We start from the raw sequence: 25287 nt of genomic DNA on the forward strand, positions 1-25287 counted from the left end.
TTTGTGTTTCCAGTAGATTTTTTTAAAGTTGGAGTGTTTTTTTTTTTTACATGAGTGAATGCATGACAATCGGCAAAAAAAGACGTTGCCCATGGTAACATCGCAGCATTCTCGTACCCGTTCATGATTCTCCGGAAATGTGCAAACCTAAATGTTTGAAAAAGACCTTATTACTTGATTTCGTATAAATTTACCATCGATTGACTGAAAGCCGGATATTAACCTCGACCATGAAAGGGCTGCGTCCTCTGCTAGGGTTATGTGGTAATTCACTCACCTCACTAATTTCTATATGGAGGGGAAAAAAAAAACTAAGAACCGACAACCTTTCTGGGCAGAATTTCTAGGGTGATTAATAAAATGTCAATTATCCAAGTAGAAACCGGTGAATGTAAAATAATGACCATTTATCTGAAGCAAAATAAATAAAAATCTGCTTGTTTAAAATTAAATCCACATTAAATTTAAAATTATGACAATTTCATAAAATAATTCACATTTTGGTTTCAAGTAAAGCATGTTACAGAGTAAAAACTTAAACAAATTACCATTAACTTTTTTTAAAGGCTTTGTAAGAAATAGTTTTAAAAAAACATCTAAGATAAAAAAAATAGATGCAGTGGAAAAATGTAATAAATGTAAAATTGTCACCTTAACAAGCAAAAGTAAATGAGACGTTTTCGAATCAAACTGGATCAGCAGTAAATCTGAAATGGTGATTTCAAGATTTGAAGTGAAAACAAAACACCTCTTGGAAATGTTGCTTCCGCCACAAATAGAGGAATTGTATTCTATTTATTCAGTCAAAACGAAAAAAAACAATTCAAGTAAAAAAACAAACATGTCATCTGTTGAAATAGGTTTTTAATATTGCTATTTACAAGGTTACAGTTTGAGCTTGTGTGTCCTGAAATCATCTTTTTCCTCATCTCAGGTTTGACTTTTACGGGTTGCACGCGGAACAATACACGTGGCGCTTTGAAATTGTCATCCTGGTGTTTGTTGCGTTCTTCTTGGGATCAAACGACCCCCCCCCCCTTCAGAATCCTCAGGGGGCTGACAGGTCGGCCCGTCCCACCTCCGAGTGTCCCTTGAGCAGGTCCAGACGCACCACCACCACCTTCCTCTTCCTCTCTGCCTCTGCCTCCTCTTCATCATCATCATCATCATCATCATCATCCTCTTCTTGGTGCTCCCGCTTCCTCTTCTTCCTCCTCCTCCTTTTCTCCAGCTCCTCTCGCACCTGCTCATGCTCTTCCTCCTCCTGCTCTTCTTCTTCCTCATCATCGTCGTCGTCCTCTTCTTCCTCCTCCTCCTCCTCATCTTCTTCCTCGTCATCCTCAACGTCATCTTCCTCCATGTCGATCATGTGATCTTGACTCTCTCCTCCGTTCTGGACAGAAATAAAATACAAAATCATCATCATCATCATCATCATCGTCAAAAGTTATAGTGTCCCTATCTACTTTAGTTGAAAATAAATTATACATTTTGTAAAAATAAAGCAGAAGTTACTTTGTTTTAAAATAAATGGAATTATTTAAAAAAAAAATTATCTTATTTTAATATTTTTTTTCTTCAATTGTAGATCTTTTGATTTTTTTTTATATACATCAGTCGAAAAGCTGATGTGCAAGTGTAAAATCAATGGCAGATTTAAAATTTGCGTGAAAAAGTATCTCTGAAAAAAAAATTAATAGGGAAGAATGAGATGTTTTGGGGGCAGTGGCATGAAGCTGAATTGTGACACTTCACAACTCTATTTTTATTACGTCTTTGTTTTAACATAAATCCGAATTATGTGATGTTTTATCATTGTGACATTTTTTTAATTGTTTTTTTTTTTTCATTTTTATCCATAAAGCTGAATGATGTGCAATTTGTGCAAAAGGCACATGCAAGTGTCATCAAGCATGCGTCATCGTACGACTCGAATGCAGGAATTTGTTGACATGAAAGCAACTCCGTTTGCCATTAAAAATTAGGGGACTCACCGCCTTGTTGTTGTGGCCGGCGTTGGCGGTGCCGCGCAGCCGGTGCAGGCGCAGGCGCACCGTGTCCTTGTTCTGGCACAGGCCCAAGCTGTTGAGGGTGTCCAGGGCGGGTCCGGAGCAGCCCTGCAGACGCAGCTTGGCCCCCAGCGCCGCCTGCAGGAAGTTGTTTGTCCAGATGTTCCTGGTGAACAGCGGCACCGCCAGCGTGAGCACGCTGCGGCGTTGCACCTGAAGCTCCGCCTCTGACGCTGACAGCTGGCTGAGCGCAAGCACACACAAAAAAGTTGTTAGTTTGGGGTCTTGGTCGCTTTCCTTTTTTTGTACGTTTCACATTTTGAGCATTTTTGCTATTTTGAACTGCTGGATCGTTTCTAGAAAGGAAACTAACTCAACATTTAGTGAAAAAAAAAGGAAGTTGGTTGCAAGTGAACTTACTGCCTGCTCTTGACGAGGGCGTTGACAGTGGGGAATAGCGAGCGCAGGCAGGTGGTGACGAGCGGCGCGTGCTCCTGCACCCAGCTGAGGCAGCGCCCCCACGGGAAAAAGGAGAGCACCTTCTTGCTGGACACCTTCTGGTGGAAAGGGCTGTCGGCGTGGCGCGACAGCGTCTTCATCTCCTCGCGCAGCTCACGGCTCAGGAAGTCCATCATGGGTTTGCGGGCACCTTTGGCCGACCAGAGCATGCGGAAGGCCGAGCGGTAGCACGACTTGCTCACCAGCAGCGCCGCACGGCTCTTTTTGCCCATGCGCTGGCCCTTCTTCCTGTGGCGGCCGCTTCCCTGCGCCCGCAAATGACAATTCTTAACTCATTCACTATCAGCCGAGCGAAAAAAAGGTATCTTTGACGTATTTATCCGTCAATGGCAGTGAGTGAGTTAAAAGGGAACTTATGGCAAAAAAGAAAAAAAAGAAATCCTTGCAATAAAAGTTCCGTATGTAAGTGATGTCAAAGTGTTCTAGCGCTCGCATGGCGAACATCACGTGACCAAACCTGGAAAACAGGTGAGCCGTGACGTTCACAAGGCGAGCCCGAGGGCATTTTGACGTCATTTTCAGGAGATGGCAGGGGGCGGTGCAGGACAAATTAGTTTTTTGATGCCTCTAAATTTAATGATATTATATTGGTACTGGCAACACTAATACAAATAACATGTCATCATTTATTAAATAAAAGACTTTGTGTGTATCCATTGCCCTGTTTTCAGTTTGAGTTTTGGGGGCAGGCGACATGGTTATTCTTGGCTCACCTGCTTGGCTGCAGTAGGTTTTAGCCACAAGACCCTCTTTCCGGTGTGCTTGCGCCAGCATTTTGTCCTGATAACCTGTGCACATGTTTCGCACACAAATGACTTCATGCCGATGCCGCCAGCATCTGGGAAGACCCACTGGGCAGCCTCCGGCGTAGTAAAAGTGAACACGGCCCTTCGGTTGAAGCCTCGGCCCTGCCGCTCAAACGGACCTGTTGAGGGAAGGGAGGGAAGAAAAAAAAAATAGACTCGTGATTACGAGACTACCTAGAAGAAATATCTGACAACAAAGTAACTCATGGAATTCATTATCGTAACAATGTGACAGCTCTTCCACAAAGATTGTCTTCATTTCACAGAAAGAGCAGCCACATCACAATGTAGTACGGTCGTTCCATGCCAAATTATCCAGTGGGCTTAACAAAGCTGATTTTGATTTGAATGAAACTTGGTAGACTTGTTGATAGTGAAGGCACAACACTAAATCTCAAATTTAAGGTCAATCAGAGCAGGAGTTTGGTAGCTACAGCCGTCATTTCTTTTTTAAATTTCAGCAAAAGGGGCGTAGCTTGCCTTGAACTCTTGTATCTCAGGAACTAGTGGGTCTATCATAAAAAAACAGGTATTGTTGGAAAGAGAATCCAACAATCCATACCTACAATCATCTGCATCAGATTTGTGCATATTTTTGTCACTTCTGCCACACATAACTTGGTCAAAACAGAGAAACAGTATTGGGACGAACACATCAGCCGATGTATTAGTCAGACATAACAGAAATTGCTCTCCAGTGATCTATTTGGCCCAAGCGCTATATTGCAAGACGCAATAACATTGTAATATCATAAGACAATAATTAGAACATTTTCAATGACAAACCCTTGCAGCAGCAGCACGTCTTGTCCTCCTGGGCCTTGGCCCGCCGACGACTACAATGCACGGTCGCTTTAGGGCGCGGGTCCTCTTCCTCGTCGTCATCCTGCGGATCCTCATCATCATCGCCGGCGCACGCTGGAAGTTCGGAGGCGGTAGCGGTGTCAGCAAAGTCGGTGTCGGCATAATCATGTTCGTTGGACTCAGACGGAGGAGCGGAGGCTGCGTCCTCGTCTTCGTTGACCACCGCGGTGCTCTTGGCTTCCTCGCTCGTCATCGCGAAGCGACTCGGAACTAGTCAGCGACTTTGCAAGAAAACTAGTTCGGCGGCCATCACTTGGCTCACACTAGCCGCGAGCTAAGACGTCAAGCCCGCCGCAGTGAAGCCCCCGCAGCGGCCGCGCAAACGCCCCGAGGCTACCCCGTTCGCCCTCCAGTTCTGTGACCGCGTTCAGAATGTAATAAAAGCAGTAATTATCTAAAGAAATCGTTCCAACGTGACAAGTGGTAACAGGACAGTTTGAAAACAGTACAGATGTGGCAAACCGGAAGAGGGCTCAGACCAACAATTTAACTTCTTCGTTTGTGTGCGCCTCCAACTTTTTTTTTACTGTCTCTACATGGTGGGAGTTGGTACTGCAACTTGCAGTTTATTTTATAGTCTTAGCTTTTATTAAGCGCCGTTGACGTTTTTGTCTATTATTTGTAGTCTTTCTATTTATAGTATTTATAAAGAATAACTAGCAATATTAACTGATATGTATTTTTTTTTTCTTCTTGGATTTTATTTATTCCCCCCTCGTCTTAAAAAAAGATGAAAATATGTCAAGCTACAGGTTTTATTTATATTTATTCCGCTTTCTCCCCGTGTAATATTTTGTTTAATGTTAAAAACGGCTGATAGGACAACTGCCGAAACCGTGTACATCACCATTCGAGATGTGTTGATGCTCTTACTTTGCTGACTCCAATCCTTGTGACTACAAAAGGTCATAAAAACACATCTTATTTTGAAGTGTCTCACCAGAAGTGGTTCGCTAGCATGCACTCACCACTGACAGCCGCAAATTATTTTTTGGTATTTTTATGCGGCTGATGGCGTCGTTACCGGAAGAGGCGAATTGGTAATGTTTGTCAACATTTTGGACGCTCTTTCACGTGCTTCTTGCTAACGCCGCAGAGAAACACAGCAGATTCCCAGCATCGTTTGTTACGGAGAATTTTAATTCCGCGTGCAATTTTCCTCGCAGCACTTTCGACACAACACATTTTATTTACGGGTAATACACGAGCCATTGTTAGGGCTTCAAGGTAGAGTTTTAAACCCAAAATGAGGTTTTAAAATGTGGCAAGGGTTTCAAGCCAGGGTCTGGCTGTCAAAGTCGGGCTTTAAGGAAGGGTCAGGGTGTTATACAAGTCTTGGGCATTCAAATTATGATTTTGAAAGGTTAAGGTTTGCAAAGTAGGGTTTTAAATTAGGGATTGAAATAAGAGATATAGTTTCAAGTTTAGCTTTCAAGACAGGCTAAGCGTTTCTAAGTAGTTTCAAGTTGAAGTTATGATTTTAAAAAACATTCTGGTTTAAAATGGATATAGTTATTTGAAGTGTTGCATTGTCCGCTTGTGAAAGCACAGCCAGCAACTACAGGTTAAAGGGAAATGGCAACAGCGAACGGAGCAGCAGTGTTGTTGTCTGCTAGAGAGCGCTGAACTCAGCGATGGGTTGTCGCGATAACGAGAACACAAGCGTGCGTCATCTCTCGCGCTCGCAAGCGAAAGCACCAAAATATGGCAGGGTGATGCTTAGTGTCTGTCTCCATGGCAACCGTGTGACAAGCTGTCCCCCTTGCCCAGGTTGCAGGTGTTGACGCAAGTCATGGGAACAGCTTGACCGCTACGCAGGGACAACGCGCACCCGAGACACATGGTGTGTGCGACTGTGCGTGTATGTGTGTGTGTGTGTTTTAAACTGTGTCTCGTGTGTGTAGATGGGCGAGCTGGTGACCCTAAATGTGGGCGGTTGCCTGTACAGCGCATCGTTGACCACACTGAGGCGCTACCCGGACTCCATGCTTGGGGCCATGTTCCAAGGGGACGTGCCTACCCTGAAGGATGCCAGCGGGAATTACTTCATAGACCGTGACGGGACCCTCTTTCAGTACGTAAGGGGTCAAGCCAGGCTTAGGGTTTCAAATTTTAATGTGGGGTTAGCATTTTAAAATAGGGTTTCAAATTCAGGTTGGGGTGTCAAATTATGATTTCAAACTAGGAGTAGGGTTTGAAAATAGAGTTTTAAACTACGGTTAGGGCTTCAAGGTAGGGTTTTAAAGTCTAATTTAGTTTTTAAAGTAGGCTTTCAAAATGTTAAATCCTGTCTGCAGGTACATCCTGAACTTCCTACACTCGTCGGAGCTGACGCTTCCGTGCGACTTCAAGGAAGTCGAGCTTCTGCGGAAGGAGGCGGACTTCTACCAGCTGGAGCCCCTGCTGCAGCGGCTGGGAGACCCCAGAGTGCCGCCGCTGCCTTTGTCGTGGCGAAGGCAACGGCGGCTGCCATCACCATGCTCACACGAGCAACTCCTGGAGCTGTGCAGCACCAGGAAGCTCTCCAAGTACTCCAACCCGGTGGCCGTCATCATCACACAGCTCACCGTCACCACCAAGGTGCTCTCTCGACCAAACCTTAACTAAGTTGAAACCGTAACCAGTGTTCCAAACACCAGCCCCGGCTTGAAACTCGCATTTGTCAAATTAAAACCCCAATGCTTACTTGAAACCCTACTTTTATACCATATCACTGGCTTGAAACTCAAATTTGAAATGCAAATTCTTGTTTGAAACCCTACCTCTGGCTTAAAACCTTACTTTGAAACCCCATTTGTTGGCCTGACACCTTACCTCTTGTTTGAAACCCTAAGCCAAATTTAAACCCTAATTGGAAACCTTAACTTGAAACCCTATCTCTGGCATGAAAACCTGAAGCTGACTTGAAGCCCTACTTTTAAGCCCTGACCCTGGCTAACTAATTCATGTCTGCTCGTGTAGGTCCACAGCATGTTGTCATCCATCTCGTGCAACTTCAGCAAGTGGAACAAGCACATGATGGACTCTGGCGACTACCAGGTATCTTTCACCTTTGGCCCTTGTGACCACCAACAGGAAGTCAACCTGCGCGTGCACTTGCTGGACTTCATCTCCAAAGCGGTATGCACCGACACCCTTTGTTGGCACAAGCCATATTTGCATATTCTATGCATATAATAACACTTTGCCTCTAACCCTAAACTATTAACATTGTTCAACTTCTGTGACGGGAACAAAAGAAAAAGCTTGAAATCCCCATTTCAAACCAGAACCATACTTTCAAACCCCAGCGCTGTCTTGAAAATCATACCATGAAACCCTAACCCTGACTTAAAACCTTACTTTCAACCCTAACCCTGACTTGAATCTCTAATTTGTCGCCCTTACTTTGATACCCTAATCCTGGTTTAAAGCGCCACTTTAAAACCCTAGCCTTTCCTTAAATCCCTAATTTAAAACCCAAACCCTAGCTAAAAACCTTACTTTGAAACACTAACCCCGATCCTGTTTCTCAACATTTCAGTGCGTTCCACATTTATTTATTTTTTTTAAATGTGTGCCGTTTTGTTTTTCAGGGTTTCAGCATGCGCAACACGCGGGTTCACCACATGAGCGAGCGGGCCAACGAAAACACGGTGGAGCACCACTGGACCTTCTGCAGACGTGTACGCAAAGCCGACGCCTACTGACGCCTTTCCAACTAACAGCAAAACATTCCACGTCTATTTGCGGCTCCACCGACACCATCGCTACCACCATAACACTCAAATTCAAGAAATAAAGTCCTTCCAAAAAAAAAAAAATAAATGCTTTGTTCTTGCTCAAGCCTCATTTCAAAAATGAGATCATGAAAAAGCAATGCCCACTAAACACCCTTAATGAGGTTAAGTCTCACAGAGCTGAAATCTGACCTTCAAAACCTAGCCCTGACTTCAAACCTTTTTCCTGTGGTGAACCAAGATCATGTTTCCCATTGAAATAAATAGAAATGCATTTAATCTTTCCAGCCCAAAAATAAAGTTATTTTTCTTATATTTATCTGTATTGTGTCGAAATAATAAAAACACATGAAGAAATGTGTTTGTTGCTTGCAAATCATTGTTTTCACATTTATCGTAGGAACCCCGATGCATTATGGGATGTGGTGGCCATTTTGGGCTAGCGGTCTCCATGGTGAATGTAAACCAAGTTGAAGTCAGCGACTTCAAATGCACGAAAGGGAAGGCGAAACCTTTGTGCCTGAAACCTGGCTAACACAATCGTGAGTGAGTTTGCGTTGTGTGGGAGGAGCCAAGGGCAGATGTTGGATGTGACTGATTGGCCTTGAGCTGGCTTGCTAGCATCCCTACCTGACATCATCACATGACATCATAGCTCAACCTTCGTTGTCATGTTTAGAAACTCGAGGCAGGTTTGCAGTTGCAGAGGAGATTATTTTGGTGTAAATCCCCACATTTGGTCAAGTCGATTCCCCAGCCTTATTATGGCCTCGTGTGTTCAGCCCCACATAATCTAAAAAAAAAAAAAAAACTCCCATCGACTTGCTGTGGCGGGGCACAACCTGATGTTCCCCAACATGTATGGAAATGTTTATTTATTTTCACTGCAAAAATAACTGGAGATTTTTTTTTTAACTATCCACAATGGAAAATGAATTGTCGTCTGTTTTCTGAAAACTGCATTTATTTTCCTTTTTTAACTTCATGATATTAAAATGATGAACGACTGATAAAAGTAGGTGTGACTTTTGTTCAAAAGCTTGGATGTGGTGGGGGCACTGCCCCAACTTGAACCAAGAAGTATGAACAATGTCTTTCTTTTTTTAATATAAGTTGAAGACTTCCCCTTTGAAAACACATCTCTTTCTACTACGTCAAAATATGAAAACGCTACCGCTGAATGTAGATGTGGGGCTTGTTTTCAAAGGTTTCCGCTACAAATACGAAAATAACCTTAGCCCCGCCCACTGCTTATGACATCATGACTCAACCTTGGTGTCGTATTTCCAGATTTTTTTAATTTATTTGTTTATTTTAACTTTTACGTGTTTATGTTGTCGCGTCAGCACGTTGTCTGGTCGTATTATCAGAGGGGATTATTTTGGAGTAATTCCCCACATTTGACGGGCCGGTTAACCCACCCCCACCCCCACCCTTCCGTGGCCTCGTGTCCCGCCCCCTCTCCTTTCTCCCCGACAGCCTCCGTCAGTCGCTCCGCTCTCGTCGCAGCCATTTTACGGCGGAGCGTCAGCGCGGCGGCGACCGGAGGATGCCGAGACACCGCGGTTAAGAGGTAATTCCGCCTCGGGCCCTCTCTTTTGCCCGTCGTTTGGGCGATCTTCATGCCTCGAGCTGGCTAGGTCGACCATAGCGAGTAGAAGGACGGTGTTGATCTGACCGGGTGGACGGGATGAAGGAGCTGCCTGCCTGCCTGCTTGGCTGGCTGGCTGGTCGGCTGAAGCAATACTACCGCCGCCTCCTCGGCCGCGCCGCGACGCGTTGCGAAGCTTGACGCCGCAAGTCCGCTTAAAAAAAGCGACGCCCTTCGCCCAAGTCGTCAAAGTTGTTTGGGAGGCTGTCACTGTGGAGCAGGCGAGCCTAATGCGAACACTTTTATTAAAAATAATAATGGAGTGTCTTTTTGCGGGCGCCATTCCGATAGGGGGCCCCCGAGAGCGGGCTATGCCAGACGTCGCGACGGCTAGCTAACTTTTTGTGTTTATTGACTTTTTACACTCTGAGACAATTTTTTCCCACACTAAACGCGTTTTGAGTTGAGAACTGAATGTTAGTTAATGCTATTGTGCCGTTAAAGTGTGTTTTATATATTCCAATAGTTGTTTATTGCATGGAACAGAATTAGTGTCGCAAAACTAAACGGTAGAACAAAATCGCCATATGTGTTGAGCATGATTGTGTTTTTATTTTCCACAGACTAAATGAGGTCAGCTGCCGTCAAATGTTTTGGTATTCAGATATTTTAAAAAAAAAACTTATTTTTGCTTGGTTGAAGAACATTACGGATGAGAATAAAACATATTTCTCCTCATGATCAATGAGCAACTTGCTTTACTGTTTTAGATAATCAACATTTTTATTTATATTTAAACTTTGCTTGCCTGCTGTATTATCTTTGGAAACAGTCCATGGGTATGGGTTGAAGTGACGTCAGAACCACTGTCGCAGTTTTTCTAGCTCAAACAACGCAAGTAGGCTTGGCTTGTTAAGAAAAATTGATCAGTAAGAACTGAATCTGTGTCAGGAAAAGTGCAGAGGAATTTTTGTCTCGTAAACTGCCTGTGAAAAGTAGTCCCCGACAGCTCTTGCCAGGTTATCTGGGGCATTCGCTTAGCAGCTAGCTGCAAGCCAATAGACTGACAACAATTAAGGTTTTTCTTATATGTTTCCATAATTGGAAATTGAGTTCAGGATGACGTTGTTGATATTGGTGACAACAATGTAAACAGGCTCCAACCAAAGTCGGGAAGACAATTTTAGACAGCCGTCATGCCGCCACGCGCTGCCAGGAACAACTTCAAAATGATCCATTTATTTATTTGTTTTATACATTAGCCGCTTTGGTCTAATATATTATTAAATAAATGTGAGTTTGCTAAAATACTGTAATTGGGAGACACCCACGTCATTCACCAGATCAGGCCCATTCTGTTACGGGATCTATTTCTGTACTTAAAACATACATACATCGCACCGCATTACTGGACTCAGGCATGGTAAAACGTTAGCTTAAAACATTCGGTAGCATGCATGCACGCTAAAACATCTGCTAGCACGCATACTAGCAGATGTTTTTAAAAAGGCAGCAGGAGTAAAACTGAGGTCGGTTATACTTTTACCGAAGCTCAAACAACAGTGCAAGCAGACACGTTAGCCCAAGCATCGACATTCCATTCCTAAATTGACAATAACAAGTTGACTCTGACTGACTGGACAATATTTACCGAAATGTCAGCGATAACTTGTTAGCTGAGAACAGCCAATCAAAGTGCTCATTTAAGGGGACAGCCCAACCCGATTCTACATGTTGAATCGGCCGAACACGCCCCAACAACGGCTCAGACGTGACGCGCTAAACCAAATAGACGGTGTGTACCGGCATTCAGACAGCGAATTGGTGTGTTGAGGCCTTTATCGGAGTAGTTTATTTGTCACCACGGAGGAGAGGATCTGCATTACGCAACTCGTTGACTTCCGTATGGTATGAAAAGTCGCTGCTGCTGCCGCGCCAGCTAGCTTAACGTCTAGCATTAGAGCATTCGCAAAAGAAATGACTTGCGGCAGTACAGTGACGTAGACGTGATACTATTTTATTTTTTTACCAGTTCAGCGCTGGTTAGTGCGACCTGACTACAGTATCATGCTGCTAATTGGTGAGTGTCGGGGATAATAGCCCTTTGACAATGTCAAAATTGCGATGTCTAAAATCGCGATTTTGGTCCAAAAACGAGAAATCATTCAGCCCTACTCTGGAATCACCCTCGTTAATTGGAGCAAGAGTCAAAATCAGGACCAGTTGTTCTGCATTAACTACTTGAGCCACATGCTTCTTTGTAATATCTTTGCTGTTCGATACTTGGATAAACTGCCAAGTTGTTGCCTGTTTGGGAAGAATGAGCAAACGATCCATTTTCTACCACTTATCCTTTTATGGGTTACTTCAGAGGTATCCTGTCTGACTTCGGGCAAAAGGTAAGCCACACCCTGGACTAGTTGCCAGTCTGTCAGAGAGCAGGAATAAAGAAAGAGCTGGAATGTTCTTCGGTAACTCCTAGCAAAATATTCTTTTGTTGGCAGACTACAGTTGTAGATCTTTTGAACATCGACGTTTGCTTGAACAATCTGCGGTGTATCGAGTTCTAGATTCAAGTATCTCTCGAATTCCCTTAACAAGCGTTTTTCATCTATGATTGTTTGATCATAGTTGTCTCAGGAAACCGTATTGGACAGTATGTCACAGTCTTGTATTTGAATGTATCTGGTCTATGAGTTCAGTAGGACCGATATTTGGACAGAGCAATCCGATAATCTTTAGTTGTGTCTGCAGTCAGATATTTCAAATATTTGAATTGAACTAATACAATAGCAGAAAGTACTGTAGAGATCTTATATTTGGTCCAAATCCCTCGGTTCAGTTAATCTCACTAAAGTTGGCTTTTTTTTGTAAAGTGTCCCTAACATTTTCTTCCGATTCATTTTGGCATGTTCCTCTGCTTGTGAATTTGCTTTAGGGTTGTACTGGTGTCTCTCTGATCTGGTCCAGCGGTTGTCCTCTTTGTCATGACTTGACACATTCGTACAGTTCTCAGGTCAGGTCGGCCGAACTTGTGCAAACATGATCATTTCCAAAGCTTGTTGTACTGTCGTTCGTACAGGTCATGCAGGAGCTGTCGATCCTCATTTCCCCTCAAGCTGACTTTAAATTTGGGTCCTAGTTGACAGTATGTTTGTGGAGTCGTGTCTTTGGAAGAAGGACATTTGAGTTGGTTGGTGATTTTTGTTTTCTTTTTCTTGGCTAGGATTGCTAACATGGCTGATGCAGTGCAAGGTCCTGCGGTCGGCCGGCCGTTGGAATTTGCCAACGAGGAGCAGCGGGCGGTTCACTCCTGGTGCAGAATTGGGTCAGCCGGCCATAGTGTCCTCCTGGAAGCGGTAAAGGTCCTTAGCCCCATGTCCCGGGATCTTTCCAGCACAGAAGAGCTGGTCACCTTCTTGCAGGAGCTGAGCGAGGAGGGCCACAAGCCCACCGTCCTGCGTAGCAAGGATGTGTATGGCTACCGCTCGTCCACAAACCAGCCTCTGACTGTGGACATGATCAGACCGCCTACCCGGAATGTCAGACTGACGGTCAAGAAGCGGCGAAGGGTTCGAGTTAAGAAAAGAGAGGTGCACCCTTCCTGGAATGTCTTTCGAAGGGGAAAGCCCAGAATCCAGGGGGTTCGACCTCCAGAGCAACTGATGGACCACCACACTATTGTCTACAATAAGAACCCCATTCGGACTTCAGAGAGATCTGAGGCTCCCCCGGCGCAGTCATGCCTCAGACTGACTAATATCAAAGGTTTGTCTGGTTGCCATACGGCCAGACTCCAGATCCAAACCACGTGGGACTTACCCTGTAAGACGCCCCCAGACGTCTTTTTGCAGAAGCAGCCCCTTCCAGCACTTTCAGGAATACCGTTTCAGCCTTCCCAGAATGGTGGTGGGGCATCCACCAAAGCCGTGGCCTTGTTCAGCCAAAAGACTCTGTCTTGTCCCATCCGACTGGATGGCGCCCTCATCGGCGACTCTGCACCGGTATTCTACGCCAACGGCCGAGCTTTCCCACAGACTCACACGGAGCTTACCAGCAATGGCTGGGGGGACGACGTCCGCTGCCATAATGGACTGGGCCCAAAAGAACTGACACATCCGACCCAGCAGAGAAACCATTGGCGAGACAAGATGCGCTTACGGTCAAAGATTGTGAAAGTGGACGACTCTCGCTCGGTGGACGAAGCCCGATGTAAAGCGCAGAAAATTCTGCAGGTCAACCTGTCTCCCGTGATCCAAATCCGCCCGCTCAACCACGTGCTGAGAGACTTCCGATACCAGAACTGAAACGGACAGTCCCTCCAAGCTTATGTTTTGTTCTATTAGTATGTTTCACATCTATCCATTTCTACCCGAATAGCCCCTTTGCAACAATTCTGTTTGTGGTATCTGGCAGGTCGGGTCTGAAAGTTGGGATTCCTTGAAATCCATTAGAAGTAGAGAGTTACTTTTCCTAGCAGGCTGGGAAATGACTTTCCGCTCAATGCTGGTACATTTTCACTCTGCGCCCAAGTCTGTATCTCCGAGGGAGTTTTCACTTTGCCATTTCTCATGGTCTAAATATTTTTAAACCGCCGTTATTTGGAAAGTATTCTCATACCCAGTTGAAGAATATCACCGTCTGGTTTAAGGATGGAAGTCAACACTGTGCTTCCGTAAAGACTTAAGAACAAAGAGGTAGTGGCAGGTCTCCAATAAAACAAATATCCTAAATCCTAGCAAAACATGAGTTGGTCTTCCTTTTTTTTTTTTCTTTTTTTTTTTTAGAGTTGGTGGTAAAGGAAGGCATTGGGATCCACTTGAAGCAAGTTTGCCTCCTGATCGGGTCAAAGTGTCTGTCGTCCTTCACAAAGTGTTCCTTTTGAATTCCACAAGGAAACTTACTCTGTAGGTAGTATTTTGGACTGATGGGTAGTATGAGGGACAAAAGCTATAAAAATATTAAAATCTGGATTCACCGTTTTGGTAAAAAAAAAAAAAAAAAAATCTGTATGCTATAATTGCTCAGCGATAGTTTCTTCCTGTCCAAACCAATATGATGACAGTATTTAAATTTATTTTGCCATCAAAGTTAGAACTTTTGTGCTTGAGTCTGTTTTCCGCTGCCCACCTAAAATTTGATTGTTCTCTTTTTTTTTTTCTTTTTTTTTTTTATACGACTGTTCATCATTGTTGTTTGTGAGGAGCGTGTAAAGAAATTTTCCTACATGAGCTTTCAAAAAGTTTTTTGTTCAATAAAACGTCTGAAAACCAGTCAACATGTTTTAATTGGAAATGACACTTGTCGTATGCTATGCTTCAGTATTGGAACATCGCAAATATTTTGGTGTCCCTCAGGGTTCAGTCCTGGACACCTAGTTCTTTTTTTCTTTTTTTTTCTAATGTGGAAACTCCAGGTCATGCTGTCTTTGCAAGTTTTTTCTGTTACTGATACCTTGTGGCAGTTATGCTTCTGACGAAAAATTAATTTACTTCACAAAACTTTCGTAACATGCCATTTAACGAGGGTGACCGTAAAACAGGGCGTCTCTGACAATAACTTACATAAGCAGCAAAATGTGGCTTGAAGGAGAAAGTGACAAATGTTTTATTCAAGCTTGGGCAGTTACGAAATACATGTATCAGCGTTACGTATTCAGAATACAAAAAATTTAACTGTATACTGTTGCAGAAAAAACAACGAGATTACTCGTACATTAATTGAAAATTGGGATTATTTTTGCGCCCTTGGTCCTTATTGTTATTTGAGCCCTCAATGCAAGTGGAAAAAATTGTCCCAATTTTGGAGTCGGGGCGCCTGACTACACTTGTGTGGTCGTTGTGAGTGAAGGGTTGATTGTCAAGGGGGAGGCGGCGGAACCTGCTGGGATGTGTCCTCCAAACATGGCGAGTTTAAAAGAATGACAGAGGAAAGCAGGAAGTGGGGACCAGTATTCACTTTTTCGGAGTTGAGTCGAACCGGGTCAAATTGTTCCACTTTTAAATTGGACTATCCTCAAATCGTTACACAACCCACGTTTCGCAAATCGTCTTTTGTGGAAAGGTGCACAGTTCTAATGACTAGTAATTATCAGAATACATTATAAGCCAATGTGTAAATGAGGATTCAACCAGTTTAACTAGTTTTCCCGTTCAAGAGTGATCCAGAAATCATGTGCGTCTCCATTTTGTCAAGGCTAGTTTTTATTTTGTAAAATGGAAAATTATGAAAACCAAATAGAGAGGAACTCTAAGCACTCTAATATATATATATAATATATTTATATATAATATATATATAATTTTTTTTTTACATTGATTGAAGAGAGAAGAATAAAGTAAACACGATTGGGACATATTATTAGATACTTTGGGCAAGTACCCAGCGGGAGCTCCTCAACGTATGTCCTAGCGACTTTTTTGCACAGCTTGTCATTGTTGATATGTCCACCCGAATTTTGTTTCCAACGGTGAAATTGATGTCAGGGCCTGGTTTGTTTTGAATGGTGTTCATACGTGAATTGCAAAGATAACTCCACAAGGTTGACTTTGTTGTTTTCCAAAATCAAAATGGCTGACTTCAAATTTTTGGAAAGTTCTTGAGAATTTTTTTCCTGCAGCCTGTCATGACACACACATCGACCTGATTTTGTAACTATCGGAAAACTGGTAACAGCTAAGATTTTTTTCCCCTGAGAAATACCCAATTTTTGCTTTGAAAAGCTACGTTTATCGTACAATTTTTGCTAAAAGCAAAATGGCTGACTTCCTGTTCAGTTTGGGACGTTTGTGTTGTCATTAGACACGTCGACCCAATTTTGTGTCTCTTGGTGAAACTCGTGTCTTGTCTGATTTGTTTACAACCCCAAAACCTTCCTAGGGTTTGCTTTGAAAAGTCGTGGTAATGGTTGAATTTTGGACAAAATGTCCGACTCCTTGTTTAGCTTTGGCCCTGCTGTTGGAGGCGTAATTTTTAAATGCAGAATCTTCAAGGTTTTCTTCAAAAAGTCCCGCTCATAATTTTTTCAGTTTGTATTTACAGTCGTTCCAAGCAGCTAGCTAGCCGCCGTGCGGTAGAGGAGGTCAGTCGATGTCTTTCGTCTTTACCTCCTTCCTTCCTTCCCCTGTCCTCCCCCCCATCCCCCCGGCGGCTGCCGCCACCACAGCGTCACATCTCAGGCAAAACCAATTGCAGGCGCTTGCTCTTTGTGTGGTTGGGGGAAGGGAGTCTGGCGGGCGGGAGCCCAAGCGGGAGGAGCGTCGTCGTCGTCGCACGCACTCAAATGAAAACACACCACCGCTACTTTGCTTTGATGTTTTCCCGTTCCTTATCCAATATATGGTGCCCTATATAGTAATTTGGCATTTTGTAGCGCTGTTGGAATGAGTGTACCGAGTATAGATTATCCCCTATATAGTGCCCTCATAAAAGCCACAATGCGTCTTGAATCAATCAACGGTCACTAGAAAAGGATTAGAGCCCATGATGCATTGCGCCGATTTAGAATTTCTTGGATACAAAGGCTTTCTTGCGAATTATTCACTCGTTTGCTAATTTACCAGGACTGTGCACGAATTGGTGTTATCTGACTCAAATAGAGCAACGAATTGGTTGTTAAAAAATAATTTCGAATCAGTTTCTGGATTCGAAGCAGAACGGGTCACCCGAAAACAATGCTAACCAGCGCGTAGTTTACAGTGTCACTTCTCGCTTAAAATTAAACTCCGCCGGATTTTGAGTTTTTAATCCCTACTGCCACCTGTGGTCAACAAATGAAATTGCACACTCCTTTCTTCATGCACATGTGTAATTTCTTTGGAGAAACTGTGGGTGTTTGAGGTGTACTAGATGGCGGTCTTTTGTCAGCACATGAATCCATTATGGTGAACTAATAGCTTCTGTTCACGCTTCTGCGAGACAAAGACGAGAACGCACATGACGTCACAACCGCAGAAAAAGCGCAGGAAATTTGGTTCTTTTCTTTGATTCAATTCTTTGGTGTTACCTTCACGTCCCCCTCCCAGACGATACAAAACCACACCTTTGTTTACCCGCTGTCGGTCTCTCACACCGTCCTGGCAAGGGAGACGAAATACAAAAATACCCATGTTAGCTTTGCGTTAGCTCGGAGCTGGTATGATGCAAGCAGATGGACAAATTGGATTTTTTAAATTTTTTGGACCAACACGTATTTTTGTGTAAGAGTACAATTAGTAACCTATTCGGCATGATTCGGGACTCGCTGATTAAATGGTAAACGAATTGCGAAGGCGGATTATGGATGAGCCCCCCCACACTATTCAAATTATTATAAAATCATTTTTCCCTGTTGAAATATTCTTAATCCAAAAATAGTGATTTGGAGGTATGAATGAGCGCATAACCTCTGCGTTCGGAATTGTTTACCCATTCCCCCGTGCCTAATCACTATATGGGAATATCTCTTGTATCTACGGTATGATTTGAGGTCTAAAGTGTTGTTGAGTGTAAAAAAAAAATCCAGGGAGTAGGGAATGAGTGAATGAGTCCCAACACAGCCTTGGTTTCAGCCTCCAACGTTGAGGGAGGGGGAAGCGGGGGAAGCCATTTTACAAGAAAGAAAAGAAAATGTGAGCGAGGTGAAAAGTGGAAAGAGGAAACCACGGGTCGTCCTAAACAACATGGCTGATTTGCTCGCAGGTGTTGATTCTCACCAACCGCCTCCTCCTCCTCCCCCGAAAAGCAACACAGCTAAAGGGCTGGCAGTTAGCGCAAGCTAGCTAGGAGCATGTTCTCTGTTTGCGTAGCTGTCAGAGTTTTCTTTTAAATACTGATAGTCTTAGCGTTTTGAGGGTCAAAGCTGCTGCTGTCTTTGATCAGATTAACATGTTTGTAGCTTCCGCGTTTTATGTTTTTACAGTTTTCAACGTTCGCTCACAAATGCTAACATTCATGTTAGCATTTTTAGACTCCGGACTGTCATGTTTTAATAAGGTGAATGTACCTATGCTGTTTTTTTTACTGTTTGAACGCGTATGCTAACAACGTTAGCCTTTTCAGACATTAAAATGCCGTCGTCGTGTAAATTTTCTGTTTTCAAAGACAAACATTTTCAGTGTTAAAAATGTTAACGTTAAGAATGTTGAAGCGCCTTTGGTTTGTTTGCATGCAAATTAATACGTGTAATTCACATTAGCGGCGTGTTCTTATTATTATTCTTACACCAAATGGCGTCGCACAAAACTGCCCCTGACTTTCCCGTATGCTCCGTGCCTAAAATGGCTCGTCGGGATTTTGATCTCAGTCCGCCGAGCTATTTATTTTGGATCACGCAACCGACTGTGCTTGTGTGCGCACGTTTGCGTAATGTTTGCATATTTGTGCGGACAATTTGACACGCATGTCCGTGAAACGGCAGTAGCTCTTTCGAGACGAGCTCAGCACATTCGCACTGCTGACATTCTACGCCATCAATGATTCATGACGCCGCACACCCCCACTTGGCATGTGCGTGTTGAGCTTGCGTGTTTGTTTTTGAGTGTTTTTGTGTGGTTGCGTTTTTGAAGGTGTTTATATTTACATTTGTCTATTTAAGTTTGTGCGTATGTGTGTCATGTTGGTTTCTTTTTGTGTGAGTAGATTTTTTTGTGTTTTTGTGAGATTGTTTGTATATATATTAGGGTTTCTGTTTTTGTGTGAGTGTGATGTGTGTGTTGCCTTTTAGATTGATTGCATTAGATAGGACTTATTTGCTTTGGGTTTCACCTGTGAAAACTGAATTTGCTCTGAAGCAAACATGAAGACACAATCCACTGTAAAAAAAAAAGATTTCCAGAGAAGAAATAAACATACTACCAGATGCAAAATACGGAGATGAGCCACGAAAGTTTTGGAAGAAAGTTTTATGAACGGATGAGATCAAGAAGAACCTTAGCCCAAAGTCTGCTCATGACCGAAATAGACGAGCTCATCTGTGAGGCGACGGAGGGCAAGTCATGGTCTGCTTTTGGAACGGGCTCACAAGTCTTTACTGATGATGTAACTCTCGATGGCAGAACGAACTCTGAAGTCTACAAAACCATTTTGTCTGGCAATTTACAGAAAAATGCACCAAAACTAATCGGGACAAGCGTCATCATGCAACAGGACACTCACCCAAAACACATTTTCGAACACCACAAAGGAATTCATCGGGGGGAACGACAGTGGAAAGACTTCATGTCAATCACCAGACCTGAACCCAATAGAGCATGCATTTAACCTCCCGAAGAGGTTAAAAAGCATTTCAAATAAAGAATGCAACAAATGGGTTTGATGCACTTTTTTTCTTTTGCAAGGAATGCCAGCAAATATTCAATGTTATTCACTTGAAGTAAATTTGATCATGTCTGTTCCAATACTTTTGCTTACTTGACAATGCGGGAGGCTTCAAACAAAAAGTGCTCTGTTCGGAGTTGTTTAACGCATCGACATGTCAAGATCAGAAATAAAAGCTGGAATTTAGCTGTCATGGTGCATGGAAAGGAGCAGAAGTGGTCCGCCTCAAGCATTTTTCAAAACTTTTTTTTTTTTTTTTTTACAAAATCTTGTTTTTGCGCTCTCACGTTCTTTGAGCAATCTTGGTAAGCTACTTTTTATTTCTTGAATCCGCTTTTAACTGAGACTGGCTGGCGACAAGTTCAGAGCGTAGCAGGGCTGGGCGATATGGCTGAAAATTATATCGGGACGCAAGTATGTCATATTGGTCGATATAAAAAAGCAGACTTTTGACTTGTTGGAGAGGAAAACATAGCGTGAGTGTGTGACAAAAAGGAAGCGACCGGGAGACATTTTCACATGTGAGGTCAAACTCGTGAAGTGTCGCGCGTTGCCCATTTCGTCACCCTCATTTCAGGCATACAAAGGTTCACACACACAAGTGCATGAAATCGCTTTTCACCATTTCAGTTGTCCCGATTTTTGGGGGCGTGGCTAGAACGGCGCAGCGTGACACACTTTGGAGTCCGGCATGAGTCGCCCCTCCCCCACTATATTACAACTTGAGCGTCTTTGTTTTGCACCAGCAGTTATCCGGCACAATTGCAAAGTGCTTTAGAGCGCCTCGTTGTCGGGGGGGGGGGTGAGTGCGCACACAGCATGCAGAAAAAGACGGAAGGGTGAGAATTTCTTTTTTTTTTTCCCCCTAACAGCTAGCGTGAGCACAAGGGCTTGGCGCTGGCGTGGCTGCTGGAGAGTGAGTGCCTCATTGTCACGGTGTGGAAAGTCCCACGACAAGGCAGGGGGAAATATTCCAACCACCGCAAGCTTTTAGCAGATGCTAGACGAGGTCGCATCCATTTTTCTGGTTGTGCTTTCAACGCATTCAACGACGACGTCCGCAGCGGCCGAGAGTGGAGACAATGGCTTTATTTTTTTATTTTTAAGCCATTTTTACTTGATAGGGATTTAAAAACAACAATGAGGAAACAACCAGGAGCCATTTTCACAGCACAGAGAATTTCTCACCCTTTTCTCTCTCTTACACACGCACGCACGCACTCACCAGGAAGTGCTCCAGATTTAGCACATTCCTTGGAAATCCCATCTTTGCTTGGAAGGACTTTTCATTTGTCACGTGTTCATGGCAATACTCGTCCAACCTGATTTTTCAAGAATATAACGGGTGTTAATTTGCGCGTTCATTCGCTCATTCTTAACACTTTTTGAGTGTTGTTGGCAACTGGTGGGGACCGACGCATTTAAAAGAAAGTTTGGCGTGTCAGGTAGGTCTGATGGTTTTAACATTGAAAATTTGCAAGCGCACCGCAGTTGCAAATTGAATTTCAAAGTGATGGAATTGGAAGTGTTAGTGGGAGACAAATATATTATTAAGAAAATATTTATAAAAGAAATATACCGTCCGGCATTTAAATTGCTTTAAAAACTTGCACCTGCAAACTTTGGTTCGGGGAGGCCGGCATCAGTTTTCACGGCGTAAAAATAGCTTGAATAAATAAATGCAGAGTTGAAAGGATTTTAGTCATTCCTCACTCCTTCTAACAGCTGAAGATGAGAATCCTTAGATCATTCACCAGGTTGAACAGGGCCTGAGCTGATTCAAGACATGTGGCGCGTGGTTGGTAGAAACCGATTAGTGCAAAACTTTATTGACAATCACTTTGTCTTCCTGTTGCGCGACAACTTTGATTTTTGGATACATGAGAAATGCCCGTTTAAAAAAAGTAAACCGGCGAGCAAACAGGCGCTATTACTGGTCCAGGTCCAGGATCTTAGGAGGTTCTTCGGGTTCTGCCGGCTCAGCCCCCTGACTGGTCTCCTGCCATAAGGAGGGAAAGTCATCGTCAAGAGGAAGGAGTCACGCGACCGACCAATCAATGGTGATGCGAGACACAGACCGGCTAATGCGACTAATGTAGTGCGTTTAGCCGACTCACCCCAAAAGGCTCGGCGAAGGCTCTGGAGCCGCTGTACAAAGGATTGGGGATGGAGACCAGTGCGGGTTTGGACGGGCCGCCCGCCGGATTGTCCTCGTCGTCATTCTGATACGCAACAGGAGCGGTCATTAACTGTTAGCGATGGTGGGCGCTAAATGACTTTTTTGAATACTTGTTCCATGAAATTGAAACAATTTATTGACAACGAGGTGGGTGAAACGTGCATAATGAATATGACTCCTCTAGGAAAGAATTAACGACAAGAGCGTCGGGAAGTCTGAGCCGTTTTTGGGGCGTGTTCGGCCGATTCAACGTGTACAATCGGGTCGGGCTGTCAGGTTTTTTTTTTTTTTTTTAATATGCTTTTTTTTTTCATTTTGACATTTGAGTTTTGCACAAATTTTCTCAAAATTATAGTAGATTTTTTTTTCTTAAATACATTTCTGTCTTAAACTTGATTTTTATGCCACTGCATTTATACAAATTTAATACATTTATACAGCAGCACTATTGGAATTTTCTTTTGGTAGAAATCAGTTTTATGTCACTTCCAAATAAAATGAGAACAGGTAAGCGGTCATAGTGTGTTATCTAATTTTTTACAGAATAATTGAGCATTTCTAAATTATGTAAATTATATGATCATGATCTAAAATGCTATTTTTTTAAATATATTTATATATCAGTATTGAGCCATTTGGTGGCCTTTTTATTGGTTGGATTATTTATTTATTTATTTTTGGTCCAATCAGATTTCATCCTCTATGTTGCCATGTCAATCTAACCTGCCCTCACATCTCAGGACGCTCAGACTCAGTAGTGCTGGCCCATTTTAAGTGATCTTTTGTGAAGTGTCGGAGGCTCGTCCGCCCTTACAGGTTGGCCCGACTTTCTGACCCCGAACAGAGCACAAATGACAAGTATCCGGCAAAAATCTTCACGGCTGGTAAGTTTCATTTATTATAATTACGTAGCTAAAACGCTAGTCCTTACTGACTGAAGGGTTAGCTAATAAATGCTTGCCACTGCCAGTTAGCCTCCATTAGCATCTGGGGACTCTCCGCCCCACCCCGTGTGTGCGTGTGCGTGCGTGTGTGTCTCACTTTGAAGTACTGAAATCTGAAGGCGTCCGTCTTGTGTTTGAAGACGTAGTAACCAATCCCTGCCGCCACGCCGGTCAGCAGCAGCGACACCAAGATGGCCGACACGGTGCCGCTAGAGTGGGCGTGGCTGGGTGAAGTGTGATGGGGAACCTGTTATGGCCGCCGGGCAAAAAATGTGCACTCATCAATAAACCGGATAACGGCACTTCTGTGAAACGAGTTGGTAACCATGACGACTATTCAAGACACACTGGAGTGATTTCAAGCAGCGGTTCTAAGTACCAACGGGGGGAAAAATACTTAGCTCTCCAAATACTACCACTATGACCGACAAAATAGCGGTTTCATTCCCAAAATATATATTTAGTATTATTCTATATCATGTGGCATATTTACATCCCAATTAATATTTCTCCAGCTCACCTGAGGCGGTGGCGCTGTGAGAGGAGACTCAATAACGTGAATGATCCCGTTGACCGCCGGGATGTCCCAGGCCAGGAGGAGGCGCTGGTTCACCAGTTTACGACTCTGAAGAGAAAAGCGATAAAAAGGAAATTGAAATTATGTCGGGGTTAACGGTGTCGAGTGTGTGTGCGGGCGCCCTTCAATGGGTCCAACCTGGTTGTTGCCGTGGGTAACAGACAGGTCGAAGCCAAGCCTGGACGGGATGACTTCCTGGTGTCGCAGCTCCTTAAATGGTCGTCTGACGTGATTGGTGGAGATGTGATACTCCACATCTCGACCCGAGAGCACCTGACACGCGCGGGGGAAATAACACGAGGACTTGAAATCACCCAGAGAGTAGAAATGAGTCATGCTTTTCAGCCCCTTGCACAAAATCCACGGAGGTGATTCAAAATCACCACCACTGCGCACAATAGAAATCAACATGGCTCAAAATAATCCACAGAGTCAGAAAAAAGGAGTCGGGTGGGCTCACTTGGCCGGGGCTGAAGCCGTCATCGTGGGGGACGAACAGCGTCACCTCCGACTGCCGCTGAGACAAAAAGTCGACCAGACGCTGACCCTGATCAGAAAAGCCGCCGTAGTCCAACAAGGCCTGAAATAGAAAAAAAAAATTTAATAAATAAAATGTGATTGGATGAAGGTTCTTTCGGGATTAAGGATTCAGGCACTTGACCTTGTAGAAGAGGGTGAAGTTGCTGTAGGATGCCAGAACGTTAATAAGGACGCCGTTGCAGAAGAGGCCGTCTCCATCGAAGCCGTCTTGACATTTGCACTCAACGTCTGCGCACGTCAAAAAAAAAAAAAAAAAATGTAATCACATTTTTCCGACAATTGCCACATTTTTCTGTAAAAAAGAAAATGCCATTGAAATGAATGGAGGCGATTTCCAAACGTGAACTCATCTATTAGTTTTCCTCAATTTTAATTCTAATTCATACCATTTGAGTTTCAAAAGACTGCATTTTTGACATACTTCTTACCTGAGAGTCTGTAGCAGTAGGCATCGTACTTGCTGCTCTGGTCCACGGGATCCCTGTAGAGGACCACGCCCACGTGGTTTTCGCCACAATTCATGCTCGGGAACTGCGTGGGGTATCCGACCTTGCCGTCCTCCATCCAGCCGGCCACACACAGATGCATCCCCAGCTGCAAGAAAACACAGGCTGAGCTACAAGGGGGGCCCGCGGGAGTAATGAAAAAAAAAATTAAGGTAAAATATAAATCATAAATAATCTGAGACAAAGCAATAAATTAAGATGAAACAAATCAATCTTTTTAAGTTGGGGGCTGAATGTCTTTTTTTTTTTTTTTAAATCAGTACAGCCAGAGACAACAAAGATTATTATAATCTCCATGGAAACCATAAATGTGTGTACCTGTTGTGCGTCGCCTAGCTGTTTGAAATTGGCTAGCACGCCGCCCTCAGCTTGGCATGCGGCGTCTGCCTGACTGAAATTCATCTTGTACTTCCCTTCCGGCGAACGAATGTGGAATACTCCAGCAGTATTGGCTGGGAACACAAGCACCACGTTGGAGACCAGGTTAAACGCGGTAACGTAACTCCACCAGAGCAGGCGTACCATGGTAATTGTCACTACTTTCCCTTGTTAGCGTTGCCATGGTAATTACACTCATTAGGGTTATGCACGTGAGTCAGCGTAGATGTGTTACCACGGCAACAGAAGGGTGTGACTGTCTCCTAAAAATGCCCATGGATGGGTTACCATGGAAACAAGTAATCACGTTACTCTGGTAGGATGCAGGTGGTGTACTGTTACCATGGTAACCGAATTCA

The 25287-nt window shown here is 43.7% G+C and overlaps 4 protein-coding genes across 10 annotated transcripts in view; 2 read left to right on the forward strand and 2 right to left on the reverse strand.

Moving 5' to 3' along the window:
• Nucleotides 1–960: 960 nt before the first annotated feature.
• On the reverse strand, nt 961–4683 carry LOC148326978 (uncharacterized). Its single transcript, XM_088309792.1, has 5 exons — nt 4121–4683; nt 3242–3453; nt 2430–2773; nt 1995–2253; nt 961–1393 (listed from the first exon to the last, which is right to left on the reverse strand). Exons 1-5 carry the CDS (start codon nt 4389–4391, stop codon nt 1049–1051), a joined length of 1431 nt encoding a protein of 476 aa, XP_088165918.1. The 5' UTR covers nt 4392–4683; the 3' UTR covers nt 961–1048.
• A 398-nt stretch (nt 4684–5081) lies between these two features.
• On the forward strand, nt 5082–8274 carry kctd6a (potassium channel tetramerization domain containing 6a). Of its 5 annotated transcripts, none has more exons than XM_088309798.1 (6): nt 5082–5238; nt 5969–6041; nt 6103–6272; nt 6496–6778; nt 7160–7237; nt 7774–8274. In XM_088309798.1, the coding sequence occupies exons 2-6, from the start codon at nt 6039–6041 to the stop codon at nt 7885–7887; spliced, it is 648 nt and encodes a 215-aa protein (XP_088165924.1). In that variant the 5' UTR covers nt 5082–5238; nt 5969–6038; the 3' UTR covers nt 7888–8274. The 5 variants fall into 5 exon arrangements, with proteins under 5 accessions (XP_088165924.1, XP_088165921.1, XP_088165923.1 ...); XM_088309797.1 differs by having other exon boundaries at nt 5125–5238; nt 5969–6043; nt 7160–7318; XM_088309793.1 differs by lacking the exon at nt 5082–5238 and adding an exon at nt 5260–5425 and having other exon boundaries at nt 7160–7318.
• A 1082-nt stretch (nt 8275–9356) lies between these two features.
• Nucleotides 9357–14781, forward strand: ccdc71 (coiled-coil domain containing 71). 3 transcript variants are annotated; one of them, XM_088309960.1, is made up of 4 exons: nt 9371–9490; nt 12447–12524; nt 12591–12656; nt 12735–14781. In XM_088309960.1, the coding sequence occupies exon 4, from the start codon at nt 12745–12747 to the stop codon at nt 13813–13815; it is 1071 nt and encodes a 356-aa protein (XP_088166086.1). In that variant the 5' UTR covers nt 9371–9490; nt 12447–12524; nt 12591–12656; nt 12735–12744; the 3' UTR covers nt 13816–14781. The 3 variants fall into 3 exon arrangements, with proteins under 3 accessions (XP_088166087.1, XP_088166084.1, XP_088166086.1); XM_088309961.1 differs by lacking the exon at nt 12447–12524 and having other exon boundaries at nt 9357–9490; XM_088309958.1 differs by lacking the exons at nt 12447–12524; nt 12591–12656 and having other exon boundaries at nt 9362–9490.
• Nucleotides 14782–21603: 6822 nt separating this feature from the next.
• stab1 (stabilin 1) overlaps nt 21604–25287 on the reverse strand; it is a 31881-nt gene continuing 28197 nt past the window's right edge. The window contains exons 60-68 of the mRNA XM_088309615.1: nt 24869–25002; nt 24473–24638; nt 24166–24272; nt 23965–24084; nt 23643–23777; nt 23448–23552; nt 23025–23174; nt 21922–22026; nt 21604–21803 (exon numbers count right to left, since the gene is read on the reverse strand). Of these exons, the coding sequence (XP_088165741.1) occupies nt 21735–21803; nt 21922–22026; nt 23025–23174; nt 23448–23552; nt 23643–23777; nt 23965–24084; nt 24166–24272; nt 24473–24638; nt 24869–25002 (1091 nt within the window). The 3' untranslated portion in view covers nt 21604–21734. The remainder of the gene's footprint in view (nt 21804–21921; nt 22027–23024; nt 23175–23447; nt 23553–23642; nt 23778–23964; nt 24085–24165; nt 24273–24472; nt 24639–24868; nt 25003–25287) is intronic.

The sequence above is a fragment of the Idiotropiscis lumnitzeri genome, chromosome 11 (assembly GCF_059441095.1).
Source record: "Idiotropiscis lumnitzeri isolate Australia: NSW breed Sydney's pygmy pipehorse chromosome 11, RoL_Ilum_1.0, whole genome shotgun sequence".
Lineage (NCBI taxonomy): Eukaryota > Metazoa > Chordata > Actinopteri > Syngnathiformes > Syngnathidae > Idiotropiscis > Idiotropiscis lumnitzeri.